At 39.7% G+C, this 18,503-nt stretch overlaps 1 protein-coding gene across 8 annotated transcripts in view; it reads right to left on the bottom strand.

Annotated features, from left to right (window-relative positions):
- dnajc6 (DnaJ (Hsp40) homolog, subfamily C, member 6) overlaps positions 1–18,503 on the bottom strand; it is a 40,790-nt gene that overhangs the window by 13,701 nt on the left and 8,586 nt on the right. For 2 of the 8 annotated variants that reach the window (XM_079884844.1, XM_079884842.1), the window contains exons 2-5: positions 17,041–17,188; positions 10,448–10,583; positions 5,665–5,714; positions 4,620–4,768 (exon numbers count right to left, since the gene is read on the bottom strand). In XM_079884844.1, the coding sequence (XP_079740970.1) occupies positions 4,620–4,768; positions 5,665–5,714; positions 10,448–10,583; positions 17,041–17,053 (348 nt within the window). In that variant the 5' untranslated portion in view covers positions 17,054–17,188. Of the gene's footprint in view, positions 1–4,619; positions 4,769–5,664; positions 5,715–10,447; positions 10,599–17,040; positions 17,324–18,503 lie in introns of those variants that run through there. The other 6 variants (XM_079884841.1, XM_079884843.1, XM_079884837.1 and 3 more) reach the window with 3 other exon arrangements.

Genomic DNA, 18,503 nt, shown 5'->3' with positions numbered 1-18,503 from the left:
TATTTAATGAAGAAGGTCATAAGAGTCACTACAGCCACTAGTATCATTTCTAGACAGAAATGAGTCTCGTAGAATAAGTAACTCGCACTACACCAGTGTTTCCCAAATATTTTATGTTCCCCAGAGCCCCATCAATAAAGCTCAAGTACCCCTTAATTGACACAAAACCGGAATTGTATTCCTTAACTCGTAGCATTATATTATTAAAGGGGCCATTATGATGATAAATTACTTTTAACAACAATCAGTGCTATGGGTGACAAACAGATTCATCATGTAGCTTCCTCTCTGTTTAATGAGACATCTGGGACTTACTGTATAAACATTTTACATGACTGATTTAATAGGGATGTTCATAAGTCCATTTTTGACATTTCCCAGGACATTTAACAGAGAGCATGCTTTTTAATGACAAAACAAACAAAAAATTTGGTCCACTTCCCACTATTGAATTCTGCTTTAAATCATGTTCTGAGCTTTAATACAAATATTTTCATTCAAATAAAATCAATCTGTGATGGAATGGGATAAAAAAAAAAAAGTTATATTAAAGCTACATTCTCTGAAACGTCTTAATAACAGGGGTTGCATAGACTAGTCAACTAGTCGACTTTAATGCTCTACCATATCGCTTTAAGCTTGAGGTTGACTAGTCGCTGATCATGTGATTTGCAGAAGACAATAGGTGAGGATCCCGGTGGGTCATTGCAGTAAAGCAGCAGTGGTACTTCAAGTGTGTGGAAATGCTTCACTAAAGATGAAGCCTGTAGTACAACTGTCACTTGCAAAATATGCAAGTCTGTCCTGAGGTACAACAAAAGTACAAGTGCAATGCACACATCTGAAAAGGCATCTGCTAACGCTAGGTGAGGAATGATGCAAATCATCTTGACAGCAGTCAATTAGCGGCTTCACCAAATGTCCTGCTGTGACTGAGATAATACGGCAACAAATCACCAATTCATCAATCATCCTTTAGCTGCAGTGCACAGCGAAGGTTTTAGAGAAATACTGCACTTTTTTGAAAAGTGCATATCTGCACACTATGTCAATGGTGGGCGGGAGCAGTCCCAACCGTCAAGCTCCTCAATCAGGGCGAAGCAGTAAGAGCCAAAGCCAAAGCTGCCTAAGCACAAGACAGATCTGAGGACTGTCCTTCTTGCAAAGAAGGTTTCGGTGAAGAGGAAGTCCTGATGCCAGTGTCAGATTAGACTTCTGAGGGCAGCCGGCTCGCATCCTCCGAAGAGGATATTAGAGCAGTCAGGTTGGTCATTCCCTGCTGATTCGCTTCAGAGGAACGATGTGGCTACTCCAATCCCACCAGAGGCCAGTAGTAGTAGTAGACGATCTTGTAGCATGGAAGCTTTGGCCAAACATGTTTCATTGGGTCCTGCAGACTGTAGAAAGAGGCTACAGAATCCAGTTTGGGTCTCGACTGCCTCCATTTAACAGGGTTCTATTCACAGTGGTAGACCCAGAGCAGGCTCTGGTAATGGAACAGGAAGTTAAAACTCTCTTGGGCAAGGAGACCATAGAACAGGTTCCTCCACCCGTAAGAGAATCCGGGTTCTACAGCTTGAACTTCATTGTTCCAAAGAAGGATGGGGGTTGCGTCCGATTTTAGATTTGTGCCATCTTAATCATTCAGTCAAGAAGCTCAAATTCAAAATGTTGACTTTGAGGCAGTCTAAAGGACGTATACTTCTAAAGGAAGATCTAAAGGATGCATACTTCCACACAGGGCTTGACATTAACACCTGCCGACTCGCCAAATGCATGTGGATTTCAGCAGTGGTGTGTAACGCAGTCACTCATACTAGCCACTTTGGCGGGTTGAATTTACATTTTTCAATAGTAGTCTTTTAAAAAGGCATCTGAAATAATAAACTGTGTGCAATGTAGTGTTTTTAATTTTTAGATACATATCGATACTGAAATATCTGAAATGCTTCCAATACTCATTTTCCGCAGAATAGATACAGGATACCAGCTGCGAGTTATCACTCTCTCATCTCTCCGACAGTGAGTTGACACAAACCTGCCTCCCCTCACTTCATTTGCTCTGGATGAATATTGTTGGTGTTACAGGGCTTGAATTTCGGCGTGGGATTGCGCATATTGCGCATAATTTTACTCTTTCCCGCAGATTTTGAGCTCACACCGAAAGTGCGTGCATATAAGCCTCAGCCACATGCTAAGTTGAGTTATTTTTCGCTGCTTATAAAGTATATTGCGCTTAAACAGACATGGCCGATGCTACGTCTGTATGCTTTTCCCCCGATCGCTCTGCTCCCGGGAGTTCTGGAAACAGTCCGCCAGGATAGGATGAGTCTACTACTAGTAGCGCCATTCTGGCCAACCTGAGAATTCCAGTCAGGAGGGACCTTTTGTAACTGGCAGTGGGCACAATCCTTCACCCCCGCCAAGAGTTATGGAAGCTGTGGGTTTGGCCTCTGAGGGGGCCCAACTCCTAGTATCAGGTCTCCTCAGGTCCAGAGCTCCCTCCACGAGGAAACTGTATGCATTGAAGTGGAGGGTTTTCACTACATGGTGTGGAATTCGACAGTGAAACCCAGTTAACTGCCCAGTTGGTACAGTGCAGGAGTTCCTGCAGGATCATCTTTCAGCAGGGTTATCCCCTTCCAAACTAAATGTGTACGTGGCAGCCATTGCTGCCTACCATGTCCCTTTGGTTGGTGTATCCCTGGGGAGAAACCCATTGGTGACACGTTTCCTCCTTGGTGCCTTGAGGCTGAGGCCTGCAAGCCACGCTAGAATACCATCCTGGGACCTGGCCACTGTACTAGAAGGTCTATCAACAGCTCCTTCAAGGCATCATATCTCTTAATCATGTCCCTGAGGTGCCTACTTATGTGCCGTGGCCTATAATCTTATAAGCCCTTTGCTCTCCTCCTTTCAGAGATCAGAACCATGAGAAGCTGAACCTTGTGTGCCCAGTGAGAGCACTGGATGCTTATGTCCACAGAGCTGCCCTATGGAGGAAAACTAATCTGATGTTTGTTTGCTTTAGATCGTCTAAGAAAGGACTTACAGCATTCAATTAGACATTAAGTGGATAGTCCAGGCTATCTCTCTTGCTAATGGGGTCTCTGGTCAGCCTCCACCTTTGGCTATCAGAGCTCATTCAACCAAGAGTATGGCAGCCTCTAAGGCCTTATTGATGGGGGTGTCCCTGTAAGATGTATGCGATATGGCAGGCTGGTCCTCTCTGCTCACATTCGTAAGGTTTTACGATTTGGACTTGGACTATGGTTTGCAGGTGCTCCTGTCTTAGTTGTGGTTGCAGGATTCACACAGACAGGCACTTGTAAGCATGGCGGTTTGGGTAATATTGTTCCCAAAGTATCAATACTATGACGCAGTGCGAGTTCCCTCGAAAGGGAATGTCTCGGGTTACGACCGTAAAGCTTGTTCTTTGAGAGAGGAACTAGACGCTGAGTCGCTCTGCCATACTTCCTGCATCCCTGTGATAGACTTGCTTCAGCTACTTTGAAGCTAACGTTGGTTATTCCGGATGTGCTTTTATGCTTCCTGGTCATGACATCAACCACTCGTGACGTTCCGTTTGGACTGATTTCACACACGTGCTTCAGACGCAATCATGCAGAGACGTTCCCAAAGCGCCAATCCTATGACGCAGCATCTCGTTCCCTTCTCAGGGACCAAGGGTTACAGTCTTAACCCGAGACGTTATGCTGACATATGCATCAATCATTTTTGGGAGTTAGTATTATTGTTGCATTGTTACCTTCAAGTTGCAACATGGTATGAGCTGTCTGTCAGCATTTGTGTATTTTTATTTTACATATAAATTGCAAATTGTGGCATACTGCAAAGCATTCCCATCTCGTGTTTTTATCAATGACAACATCAGTGATTAGTCAACTTCGACTCGATTTTAATCACATAACTATCGACTTCAAAAAATCTCAGGTCGTTCAACAGCTACTAACATCTTATATAATTTTGCTTATGTTTAATATATCTTGTTTATGGATGTTTTACATTTTTTAATGGACATCGACAAAGAGGAAAATAATAAATAGGAAAATATTTTTTTCGGTGTTCTCTTTTATTGGCACAGACAACATTTGCATTTAACATATTTTCCTAGTTTCTTGTACTACTAAATGTGGTGCAGTATCACATATTTTGATGGAAATATGCATATGGAAATTATATGCAGATGAGCCTATGCATGTTAAAAAAGGTATATACTTTTAGGGTGAAAGCCCCAGATGTTGTTTGTGATCACATTTTGACAGTTCAGCGAGCAATGATAGAGAAACTTTCTCTGACAAAGACCTAAAGGCAAACTTATTTCTAAATGAAATCCAGATGGAATGTTTAACAAAGGTAAAGTGATTTTCATTCTTTGTATGTAGCAATTTAATTATGTCTGAAATTTCCCTCATCAGCACATCATTTCGTACAAATTTTAATAAGAAGTTATGACTTCTTCTGTAACAAAGACAACACTGAAATCTTTCCAAGTACTTACTACTTAATACTTAGCCCACAGGCACTTTAATTTGTAAAGTGATCTGGAATGTGAAATGAAAGTATGTAATTCAGGAAATGCAGCTGATTGCACTCACTCTGTTGGAGAACTTGGCCCCTCGGTAGTTCCTCTGTGACAGGTTGAAAACAGTGTAGTGGTCGGCATGCCGTGAGTCCAGAAAGGAACGGATATCCTCTGTGTGGTTCCTGTAGCCCATCTCCACCGTCTCAGCAGGATATGACATCACTGACAGAGTAAAAGGACAATTAGGAAAGGATTATAACTTCTTTCCAGTAAGTTTAGTGTGGCCAAAACAAACATTGCATTTAGTGCATATAGCTGAACCACAAACATGATAATATTAGCATCTGATATACTACACTTTTATATGCTTTTAAACCGGACTAACTCTCTGACAACAGTGGCCAAAAATGATGTCCAGCCTAGGAAATTGACATCTTCACCCGTTATTCAAATAATAATAAACATTTGCTAAAGATTTTTTAATAGCACATTTCATAGTTGAACTTGGAGTCAATTGTTTAATTTGTGATAACGCAATGAAACATGCCAAATTGTGTGGACATAATTTTTGGCCAGGCTATCATGAAAAGAAATTAACACATGCAAAAACAAGAGAGAACCAACGAAATATTAATAACTGATGATTATGTTGTATGATTTACGCTTTTTTTCTGTGTGAGCTATTTGTTTTTCTATGCATTCTTTTGCATAGTAAAATAAAACCTGTAGCTGTATTTTGCATTTTTTCTGCCATTGTATCATTTAAATACCTTAACCTTGTTTAGTGTTTTGTTATTGCTTCATTCTTAAACTATTTAAAAATATAGAAATTAGTTTCCTTATATTTTTATGGTTTAATAATCAAACTTGTAGGGTCAAAAACAAATATCCCCTCCGGACATCACTTCTGTCCATACAGACCAAAGTCATGCGAGTGAGAAATAAGCAAATACATTAAACTGACTGACTGATTATATAATAACAGTTAAAACCAAGACAGACACGTATGTCCACAGTTAAAAAAGGAACAAAAATACCTTGGAGTAAATGCAAATACCATGGTACATGAACATGGTCAACATTCATTAATCACTATCACATAATTGTTCATTACTCACCTATAATACGTGTGGTGATGTAAGCAATGTCCAACTCTCCTTTTGTATATCTAAATTGTACACAAGAGCACATATAAACTCAATATCGACAGCATAACATATATTCATTCCAATTTTGAATTTTTTCTTTTGCTTTTTTTATTTCATTAAATTATTCTAATGTCCTAAAATAAAAATGGTAAAGTTCTTATTTATCAATACAATACGGTAAAGTTATAACCTATTTTATTTAAAACGTTCAATTAAAAAGTAGAATTGTGGTAATGATAAATACATCTAGTACTTACAGTATATATACTAAAAATTCAGCTTTGCATCACAGGAATAAATTAAAATATATATGCAACCCTAGACCACAAAACCAGTCACAAGGGTCAAAATTGAGATTTATACATCATCTGAAAGAAATAACCTTTCCAATGATGTGTGGTTTGTTAGGATTGGACAATATTTGGCCGAGATACAACTATTTGAAAATCTGGAATCTGAGGGTGCAAAAAAATCTAAACATTGAGAAAATCACCTTTAAAGTTGTCCATTTATGTTCGCATTTTGCTGCATCCACTCACAAAAAATTTACGGTAGGAAATTTACAAAGCTTTATTAAGCTTAACTAACCAGAATATTTCCCAATATTATGGTTTCCTTTTGAATGGGTACTCGCACTGTGTCTGGCAAGACGAATGGGGAATACCTAAGCATGACTTGTGTCTGAAGCACGTCTAAACGCGACAATTGTATTGGCTGGCGACAGCCTATGACATCACTACCAGTGCGACTGTTAGTAAGGGATAAAAGGATGCCTGAGGATTCTCTTTTTAATCTTCAGGAGCCATTTGTTTTGAAGCATGTTGGTAGGTGTTTGCATCACTTTGGAAATTGGCAGTTGCAAAGCATTCAGGAAAAATGTTGATCTGAGTCTTTGTTATCTGACACCAGATGATACACAAGACCTTTGTGTTGTTTGTTTTGGATAGAGCATTCACGCTCAGTCCTTAAAGGGATGGTTCGGAGTAAAATCAACCTTGGGTCCTTTGCACCATGACCTCGAGCCAAACACGCCCCCCAGAAGCCTTTTTTCCCTTGGTCGAACATTATTAAAGTTAGAGCTTATTTAGAGATATCAGCCGAATGGCTTAGTGCAGGCACTAATGGAACCTAGGCTGTATCTCATAAATTACCCCACTAATAATGCCCAGAATGGTACCAAACTTCTACAGTAGTACAAATAGGTTCTGTACTCATAAAACGAGGCATTGGAAAGTTTGTAAGTACATCAGGAGTTTCCAGGAGAGTCAGTTTCACTTTTCAGCGCTACAACTAGATGATGTTCCAAGTGGAACGGTTTTCAGTAAGCCCCCTGATTGGACATCTTCCTTACAGCATTGTAGTCAGGCCTCCTCTCATTCAAGAGAATTATCCAGTTGAGACCTCCACTATCTAGAGCTCTTTCTTAAACTAGCATTGGCTGCTTTTAGACAGTGTTGTTAGCCTTTCGTCTCGTCTATTGAGAGTCATTTGGTTGAAGCCTCCTCTCCCTTGAGCTAACCACTGGGATAGTGAATTCAAATGTCCTGGCTCTCTTTGCTAAAGGCCTGTTCTCCTAATATTGGCTATATCGAGTGACATGATGTTAAGCCTTGTTAAGCAGCCTTAGTGTGAGTTAGTATTACCTCCTCTCATTTAGATAGCCTTCCTGCAGAGGTCTGCAATCCCTGAACTCCGCCTGGATAACAATGTCCAGTGGCATGGTTCTCTAGGAGCCCCCTTGGTAGGGCTGTCCCTAGTATAGTATGAAGTTAGGCCTCCTCGATCTAGGGAGTCATCCTGTTGAGGCCTCCGCCCATCAGAGCACCCTTTTTCCAGCTGAGCTCTCTTAGGTTGAGCTTGCTTGTAAGGCAAGCCTCCGTGATAAGTCAAGTCTAATGTTTTAGCTAGTGCTCCTCCCACTTAGAGGGTCATTATGCAGAGTTCTCCGCTCCCTAGGATTCCGTACAATCAGTATCAAGTTGTTAAGCTCTCTGTGAGCCTCCTTGAGATAAATCTGTAGGCTAAGTTTGGTACTCCCCTTGTTTAGAGGGTCAGTATGCAGAGTGTCTTGCTCTCTAGAGCCTGTTGAAGGACTTTCAGAGGGCCTCCTTGATAAGCATACAGTCAGTGAGCCGGTCAGTACTCCTCTCATTCTAGAGGGTCATCATGTAGAGTACTCTGCTCCCCCAAAGCTACTTTAGTGCTCTACAAGTCCTGAAGAACCCCTTTTCGGGCTGAGCAGAGTTACTCGTCTCACTTGGAGGGTCGATATGCTGAGTCTCTGCTTTCTAGGACTTCCATCTCTGGAAACTGGTGTGAAGTGGTTACTGCCTGTTGCAATACCCTCTCATTGAAGGCCTTTGTGAGAGTGCTGAATCAAGAGATTCTTCATAGGCAGACAGGTTGTAGGCTGACTAGGCTAGAATGGCAGGGGTCAGCCTCCCTGGTGATCCTAGGGATTGATGCTTTTAAATCCCCCTGAAGTGACAGGCCAGGGTCTCTTTGCAAGCCTGGCCATATTCCCTTAAAGGAATTTTTCAGTAAGTAAATAATTCCAAGCCTGGGGCCGAGCCCTACCGCTTGGCCCTGCGAGGACTTTCCTCCTACAGGGTATGTAGCTTGGGCAGTGGCCAAAGGGAATAATGTTACTTGCTAGGTCAGGAGAATCAGCTTTTTTAGTGCTTAGTCACCGCCAAAAGGGCATGCATTCCCCTCAGCATGGTGGAGTGGGTATTTGTTCCCCATAGCATCTTGCCAGACACAGTGCGAGTTACATTTGAAAGAAAATGTTTCGGGTTACAAATGTAACCTAAGTTTCCTGAGAAGGGGAACGACACACTGTTTCTCATTGCCATGCTTTTGTGGTCCCTGCTACATCTCCTTCAGACGAAGGATGATGTGTTCCTCAGGCGCCCTTTTATACACACGGTTGCACTGGTAGGCTTTTGTCAGCCAATAAAATTGTCGTGTTTAGACACATGCTTCAGACACCGGTCATGCGGAGGCGTTTCCCATAGCATCTTACCAGATGCAGTGTCTCGTTCCCCTTCTTAGGGAACCTATGTTACATTTTTTAATTATTATCAATATAATTGTGTGTGTAAGAGAAAAGCACACAGAGTTGGAGAGAGACTTAAGGTTATTACGCAGTACATTTTCATGTCCCAATCATGATTTAATATATTAGACAAAATATTAATAGCAATATTACTGGTTACCTACATTTAATTTTCACAGCGTTTAATAATGCTCTCTGACTTATAGCACCCTAATTAACCTGGTGGATCTGATCTGCTCTTGGGTCAGTCAGGGGTAAAATGCTACATTACATAAGAACTTCGTGCTATGTCTACCCATTTGTGTCTCGTTCCCCTTCTTAGGGAACCTAGGTTACATTTGTAACCCGTGCATTTTTTCAGTGTTTTTGATTAAATAAATGCAGCCTTGTTGAGCATAAGCAACTTCTTTCAAAAACATTTTTTTTAAAAACTTACTGACCCCAAACTTTTTCACAGAAGTGTATATTCATGTTTTTGAGTCATCTAACTGTATTCTAGACATAGAGGACCACATTACACAACACCCAAATCACCTGTGTAATCTGCTGAAGCGTGAAATCCTTCTAATGGGATCATATGTAAATAAGCTACTATTCTAAGCCTCTGTGCAAGAGGTGAATGAAATACACTAGTAGTTTACAGTGTGTCTGTGTATGAGTGTTTATGCAGTGGTCTGACTCTGTATGTGTGTGTGTGTGTCATTCACCCTTTGCACAGTGGTGGAAATAGCAGCTTGTTTAATTATTATCAATATAATTGTGTGTGTAAGAGAAAAGCACACAGAGTTGAGGGGAGACTTGTTTTTCTTTTGTTAATTAGCAAGGTTATTACGCAGTACATTTTCATGTCCCAATCATGATGTAATATATAAGACAAAATATTAATAGCAATATTATTGGTTACCCACATTTAATTTTCACTGAGTTTAATAATGCTCTATGACTTAAGAGCACCCTAAGTAACCTGGTGGATCTGATCTGCTTCTGGGTCAGTCAGGGGTAAAATGCTACATTACATAAGAACTTCGTGCTATGTCTACCCATTTGTGTTGAATGCTTTCCTTTCAGCTGAGTGATAAACGCACATGAATAGTTCAGAAGTTCTGGAAGCTCAGCTATCCCATGCATCACCAGAGTATCCTCTGGATAACTGCACACCAGCTGGGTCACAAAACACACAACCATGACAAAGAGTAAACAGGGGTTTCCTGCTGAACAAGCAGCTTTCTGTCTCGGGTCTGTTATGCAGTTGATGATAGTGATTATGGTTATGAAGGTTTATAAGGTAAAACACTTAAATACTTATGTCAATTCTCAGAGAGATCAGATGCCGTGTTGTAAAAAACCAACACCATCACTGTGCGAGTGCCCATTTATTTTCTTATGCCAATACAAACACACACATACCTAAACAGAGTCATTAGATTGAGAAATCTTGATCTATTAATAGTAACATTCGTTACACAAAAGTAGGTCACTCTATTGAAAGACCTTGACTCTGTTTTCTTTGAAATCTTACACATGAACATGAAATACAAACATGCACAAAACTCAAATTTGTTTGGACTTTTATTGTTTTTATACTGAGCAACACTATTTGGTATATTTAACAAACTGTTTTCTGAGGACAATGCCGGTGATTCCTTGTGGATACACAAAACCTAACCAACACACAAATTAACCATGAGGACTTACGTGGCCACCTGGTTCATAACCTTGGTAGAGGTGTCTTTGATGGTGTCTTTGAGGTTGTCCTTGATGTTGCTGAAGAACTTTCCAGCACCTCCTTTCACCATATCCAGAAGTCCCCCTCCATAGTTTCCGTCCATATCTGGAGACGGAGGGCCTTCAAATGAGCAGAATTTCATATCTTACAACATACATGCAGACGGGACACCACAAACACGCATTTTACACGTCATGACTAGTGATAGACTGGTATATTGATAATATATACACTATTCAAAAGTTGAAATTTTTATTATTATCTATGTTGAAAACAGTTGTGCTGCTTAATATATTTTTTTTAATATTATAATACAGTTCAAAAGAACATACTTTATCTGAAATAAAAATATGTTGTAATAACATGAAAGTCTTAATTGTCACTTTTAAATAATTTAATGCATCCCTGCTGAATAAGAATATTATTTTAAGAAAAAATCTTAATGACCTCAAAACTTTTGAATGGTAGTGTATAAACTCGGCTAAACATTAGTCATGAATACACATTATACAGTACATGCTTATACAATGACTAGCATGCAGACTACCATGAAAACACTATTCTCTATCAAACATGCAGCATCAATAAGGCAGATGTCTAATGCTGCAGTGGCACTGATCACCAAGGAAACTCAATATCAAAGCATGTGCTGATCGTGTTTATCTGAAGGTTTAGTTTCCCTTGTAAATATAGTTACTGTACACTCAAAACTAAAGCCAGTCCACCACCTTCTCTTCTAAACTAGGTACTTTCACAAATCCATTATATGAAATACAGGAGTCATCATAAATAGGCTAATCTATAATAAATGCTACTGTACTGTATACTATGTACAGATGCCTTTTGAGCCAAATGTGCTGTAGATGATGATAGTATCATCATGATTGTATTAATAACAGAACTGAATCAACACTGAACTGACTTTAGATGAACAGCAGCAGAAATGCATCATTCTCCTGTTATCACTGTAAAGCTGCTTTGAAACAATCTTTATTGTATAAAGAGCTGTATAAATAAAGGTGACTTAACTTGATGGTATGAAGCTGTGTGAAAGTGAGCTACAGATTTCTACCTCCCACTCAGCTACAGATTTCACATCCTCATGTACACACACACACACACACACACACACACACACACACACACACACACACGTCTGGCAATTCTCATCAGTATGTAGACAGGCTACAATATTGGGTGGTCAAACAATGTCCTGCATCCGCATTCTAATGAATTCTAATACAGTCTCTCAGCTAGTCAGTTTATGTACTATGTACTATGGAAGTTTGTCATACAATTGATGGACAAAAATATGTGGTCCTCCCATCAGACTCAAATTCTGACTAGAATCTGAGTATAACGACGTCAGGCTAGACATGAGCATGACTGAGGTCAAATGTTCACTGGGGTTCAGGTTTTTATGAAACAAACTATGGCCTATGTGTCTATTTTTTAATTTGTCAATGAAAATAGTTCCAAATAATGTACAATAAAACTTTAAATGATTTGTTTGAATTAATTACTCACTTGCTTGTTTTGTTACTGAATTAATTATTGTTTTTGAACTAATTGCTTGAGCGAATGATTCAATGACACACTCATAAAGTTTATTGTCGCTGCCTACTGGCGTAACGATAAAACCTGCGGAAATTGTTCGTACATAGTAGAGCTGCCAAATTTAATTTCTTAAAAGAAAGCAATCTTGATTTCAAATTACCATCTATTAACACTTTAATAATCCCAGCTGTATAGTTGAGTTCTCTATGTATAAGTACTTCCTAATTTGTTCAATCCTCTGTCAGTTCTCGTTGTGATTTAGTGTGGTGAATGTGATTATTCTTTGTGTATTCTCCTGGTTAAACTCTCTGTGTTTATTAAAGTATCTTTGTTAGAAATTCTGCATCATGTATATCGTGTCTACACGTGACAGATACCATCACACTAAAAATTTAAAACTTTCAAAATTAAAATCTTTGCACTGCTGCTGTTTGGATCTAAACACTGATATCTACTGTAGTGATAGATAGGATATAAATAGAAAAATAGAGTCAATGAATCATTAATTCAGCCGATTCGTACAAAAAATTATTTCTTTAAATTGTATTTGTGACAGTCATCACATATTTTTTTGTAAATGTTTAAAGGTACAATATGTACGATTTTTGGATTAAAATATCCCAAAACACTAGAACAATGTTATATATTTTGATTTCAGCTGAACAATTACTACAATTATTAACAATTATTGTTTTCTACAGCCAAAATTTACTCTGTTTGCATAATGCAGCCTGTTACCCTCTATTTCTGGTTTTATTTCTGTAGATGACAAACTAGTGACAGGAAATAATGCAACTGAGTCCAAACGGTTATATTGTGACATTTCGCTCCCTGAAACAGAGGGCAGTCCAGGGAGATGCAGATGGTGGTGTGATCCCGCAGGGGATGGCCTTGGGAACATGGCAGAAACAGCTGGATGGCACTCCAGGTCACAGCCTGTGTTGTTGGAGGGAGGAGCCATGGTGGTGAGGGTCTCCACGCCACCCTAGGGACGAGTGAAGGTAACTGAGCCGATGGAGGTGGAGCCCAAGGCGCAGAGAGCCGAAGGAGCAGAGTGATGCTGATGGTCCCTGAGTCCGCAAAGGAGCTGCAGCGATGACCCCCCGAGGCTGAGGTGGAGCTGGAGCAACTGAGGGCTGAGGTGTAGCTAGCTTGAGCGAAGGAGGAGCCAAATAGAGCAGTGGGGTGGAGGACCGGAGAGCAGCGAACAGCCCACAAGTCTGTAGTGAAATGATGCAGATGTCTGAGCCAGGCGGAGCTGATGGTCCGAATGAGTCCAGAGGAACCAGTGGAACCGAAAGCTCGAAGGTTACTGTTGGATTCAAGGGAGGAAGGTGAAGGAGTCAGGGTGATGGGCCGAAGTGGCATGACAGGATCTGAGGCCGGGATTTCCACGCCCAGGAGAAGCTGGCTCACAGCGAGAGGAGGCTGATGAGGAACTGAGGGGATGATGGGACAGTGATAGCAGCGGTAGCAGGCGTGGATGAGGGCTGGAGAAGGGACTGATGATGAACAGAGGGACTAGCGAAAAACTAAAAATTCAAGGCAGATGTATGGAGAGGAGGTGGGAGAAGGAGGCTGGGTGGGACCATCTCATCCAAAATAGAGTAGACAGGCTCGGAAGGGATTAATGGGAGTAGGGGATCCTCCTCTCCAAAATCAAAATAATAGTTCATGGTGCATGCCTGTCTGCGGTGGGCTCATTCTGCCGTTCCTCGCTGTCTGGAGGTTCCTGGCTCGGCACTGGATTGGGAGTGGGGCCGGTGAAATTCCGGAAATTTCGATTGAAGTGAAAGCTCTCGGCCCCGCCCTGCTTCATACCATAGTAATGTTAATAAAACTTTAATACATTAGCTCATCCATGAACATGATTTTCCATCGGCTGTGGAGGTAAAGACGCCAACTTCCATGATTCCACACTCATTCACATCGTCATCAAGCTACACCTTTGTTATTGTTTTGAATAAGCAACCTCTAGTGGTGAAACTTCCTATGTTTTGTGTATTGCATTTTTTAAGCAAAGCAAAGCAATTTATCAGAACCTCTAATAAATTCCTGATTTTAATACATTACTTTTAATAAATGACTGATTTTTTTTCCTCATCTCTCAAAGAGGATACAATAAGTTGTATGTACAAATCCAAACTTAATTTAACTGTGAGCTCATGGCAAAATCCATAAAAACATACTACAATTTCTGTGCATTTCTATATATACAACAAAATGGGTTACAAACAATTAGAGGAATTTTGGTTTCAGTTTCTGTTCCTTGGACTTTTAATTTGTATGTTCTGGCTTTCCTGTGTTTACTTGCATTCTCCTGCTGCTGTGTTCCGTTTCTAGTTGTATTCTTTATTTTGTTAAATAAAAGTTAAAGCTGCAATCTCCTCTCTCCTTGCCATATCCTGCCGTGACACTAAAACAGTAATTTACAGACATTTCTATGTTCATTTAAGATCACTTCCCTGCATCTGAACACATATGCACTCAGAATAAATGTATTTCACTCTAAAGAGCTGCAGTTGTAAGTGAGTAGTATTCAGTGTGTTCAAATGTGCTGAGATGAAACATTCTGTGGGGGAAATAATTCTCACAAGGATCAGAAATGTGATTAATATATACATGTCTTCTGTATGTGCCTGTGTTTTTTACATTTTGCTTCATGCTTAGATGTGAAATTATAGGTAGCAGACTAGGAAAAAGTCTTGTTCACGCTTGTAAGGGCCTCCAAAAAAAAGCAGGCACAGGTAAAAAACCTACAGAACAAAAATACTATAATATCAAATACACGTCATTTTGAATTGCTGTCAATGGAAAAATTTGCTTTAAGAAATAAAACTCAATACAATGTGAAAATATTTTTTGACGAGTAAACAGCGAAAATTGTCAGCACTTTCCTGCCTCCAACTTGTTGTTGTAGCTAGAAAAGCAGGGTGGCCTGGCACAGTTTTAGTAGTGGGCCCGGCCAGAGAGTGGGCTTCCTGTCAGACTTGCCATTAAGGTACAGAGGAGCTCTATTCTGAGTGAGCAAATACGCAGGAGTGTAGTTGACTTCAAAGTTCAAGGCTGCCCTTCTCACAGAGCACAGAGTCTCTGAACTCCTACTAATGTTCCTTTTAATCGCACAAAGAGCCCAAGAGCGCTTGTATGTATGTGTCATGAGAGAGGGGGCCGTCCTGACCACAAAGATCAGATCAGTGGATTTGTAATATAAAAGAATGGGTTTTCTAACACATTTGCTCTTTTATTCTTTATTCTATCACAATCCTCCTTTCTTTTGCTCCTTTAATTCAGCAGAATTGAGTCACAGAGAGTGGCTCTGTGATGTACAGCCCCCTGTGTGTGTTTGTGTGTATAATTGTGTGCTTGTGTGTCTGGTTACAAGACCCGGCTGGCTTTTCAATTATAGATTACCTACAGGCTCATACAGAAAGCTACTGTCTTTACAAGCAGCAATTTAAAACATTCAAAATTCCCTCATTAAATTCAAAGTGAATAATTATGGAACTAAATGAACAGAGGTTTGATCAAGGTCAGCATTTTCTCTAAAATGAGCTTATATTAGAATCTCACTCTAAATGCACTGTGACTAGGCTTCATGCTGAAAACATTGCCACTGCAATGAAGCAGTCACAGAATCAACAACCCAGCAATGCCTCACAACACAACACTAAAGTAAGTTGGTCCTGCTTTATGATGAAAACTATGCTCTTATAGTTCATTGTAAGTGACCTGCCAGAACTGTTTTTCAATAAAGACACAAGAAACAATTGGTAATTGGCAAATGGTTAGCCATGCCATATAAGAAAAGAAAGCATTGTATTTTAAAAGAGGTTTTACTGTAAAAAAAAAATAAAAAAGCAATGTGCATACTTTTAAGACATGCTGAAATAGCTTTCATATAAAGGAAAACAAATGTTGCCTTATAATCAATGGGGAAAGTTGCTTTCCTTCACAATCCATCACATTTGTTTAGATATTATATACAAAGTATTGTTTCTTCGGTTATGTTATCAGTTATATTGTGAAAGTAGCCTAGATCTTTGATGTAAATTATAATCATTTAATTATTATCTGTTATTATTTTTTTTATATTATTTTTTAAATCATAATGCATTGTGTTGTTATTTTATGTAGTATAGTACTGTAGTATAACAGACTTTAACATTATGTAATTTTATGACATAAAGTTATGTAGGAACTCTAAAATATATAATGACCAAAAAGTGACAACATGTAATGCTTTTAGCATCTTCACTGTGTTTTTATTTATTTTTATTTTTTTTAAGTTCTGGCAAGTACTGCTCTCTCTCTCTCCCTCTCTCTCTCTTTTTTTTTTTTTTTTTTACTGTAAATTTAACAAAAACAATTTGAGCGTAGGCTATATAATTTTGTTTTCTCTCACACACGTGCAAAAACACCAGACCGCAGCAGACACCAGCTGGGACTACAAGAACCTGACACTAGCTCTTCCTCATGTCTCAGTCTTGAAGGCCACCTTTCATCCCAGATCACTGCAGTAAAACAGGAGCAATCCCAGTATTATAATACAGACATCCAAACTCTGTTTTAGATATTACTATCCTAGAATTCATATAAAACTACATGCAATAAGCCCAACTACATGCACGTCCAAAGAAAATTGCATAACTGCATAGCACACCAATATATGAGGCAACAACAAACGTCTATGCACATATATCTAATTCACAAACTCGAATTTCAATAGCTGATCTGTCAACTAACAATCAAAGTAGTTTCAATGTAGCTTCCTATACGCCAGCTCTGTGGCTTTGATCAATTGTCATGACACAGCACACGAACAGACGACACGAAGCACATGCTTCCGGCGGACATGACAACTAATATTTAATCTACCACCGATAATTCTTACAGGAAATCAGCATGACTTAAAAACAAAACACAGAACACAGGTTGTTTGGTGTCTATCAAAAGAAGGAGCGGCAGGCCTGCAAGCGCCATCCGGTAGACGCGGTTTTCTTACCTGAGCTGTCCATGGTGCTGTAGTCGTCCTGCCGCGCGGGGCCTGTCTTAACGCTGCCGAGGGTCACTGCAGTCAAACCGCTGCCGCTGCCACTGCCGCCGCCGCCGCTTCGTCCCCCGGTGCACAAGTCTCCGCCGCTATCGACCAGCTGCAAAGATTCGTAGCCATCATAACTGCTCTTTTTCTTGTAGCCACCTAGCAGGCTCATGAGAACAATTGGGAATCACATAGACGTACGACAACGACGATTTCAAGAGACTAGGGGAATGCACATGTTCTGTATGGGAGCTCGGAGGGAGGGAATAATGTGCTTTCCAGCAGGCTGTCCCGCTACATACGGCCGCTAGCTGCAGGAGAGAAGAGGGCGGTGTGTCATCAAGCGCCGCATTTACTACGCTGCACACACACAGAGCCAGCAGCCAATCAATGCAGCCAGTTAGCAGCCCACTCTGCACCCTCAATCCACATCCAGTGCCTGCTTTATAACTCATTATTTCAATGAGATACATTTATAATAAATCTACCAATAACTTGATTGATAATATTATCAAACCTTACGATGGCCCCTACATGCTCAACATAAGTTCATTGAAATAGTTCAAATGACATGAAAAAAAGAAGAAATGATCTTGTGCATTTCTACATTTTCTTAACAATTAAGCATTTAAATTTATGCTGATTTTAATTTGGAAAAAACATTATTATTACATTATAACATTATTATAAAATTTGTTATATATTACTGTATTGAAATTGAGGACAAAAAAATTCATAATTACATACATCTAAAATGTCCAGAGGGGAAATGTGCTTAATTGTCATAAAAATAATAATACAAAAAAAAGTCATGAAAATTACACAAAATGTTATTTAATACTGTGGTATTTCTTTCCTGCTTTGTTTTGTCGATTTGGTGGTCATATTGAAACGAAATTATACAAGTTTCTTCAGTACGATCAGATCAATACTGAAATAAACAGAGTAGTCAAATAGTCAAGAAAAACATAAAGTGCAGGAAAAAGACACACACACACGTCTACTCCATCTGCCTATCCAAGTGACTCCCCATACTGTAATATTTCTAACCAGGCCCAGGTCACGTGGGAACTGAAAGTTCTGCAGAAATGTCAATAAATCCCACCTAGCTTGTTTGTTTTAACAGAGACTATTGTTAAAGGGACACTATGTAATTTTTTTCCACTAGAGGTCGTTTATTCAAAACAAAGGCATAGCCTTGATTTCGCAGAATCATGGGAGTTGTTGTGTTCGCCTCAGCCTGTGGGGAATACGACGGGACTCAGGCAGAAATCATATTCATGGAGGACCGGTAATGTATTAAAGGGCACCTATTACGCAAAATTCACTTTTACATGGTTTGAACATAAATGTGTGTTGGCAGTGTGTGTACACTACCACCCTATAATGATGAAAATCCACCCAGTGCTTTTTTTTAAATCCCCAAA

This window comes from Squalius cephalus (genome assembly GCF_949319135.1).
Source record: "Squalius cephalus genome assembly, chromosome: 10".
Lineage (NCBI taxonomy): Eukaryota > Metazoa > Chordata > Actinopteri > Cypriniformes > Leuciscidae > Squalius > Squalius cephalus.
The sequence above is the reverse complement of the archived record's forward strand: the minus strand, read 5'-3'. Positions and strand labels throughout refer to the sequence as shown.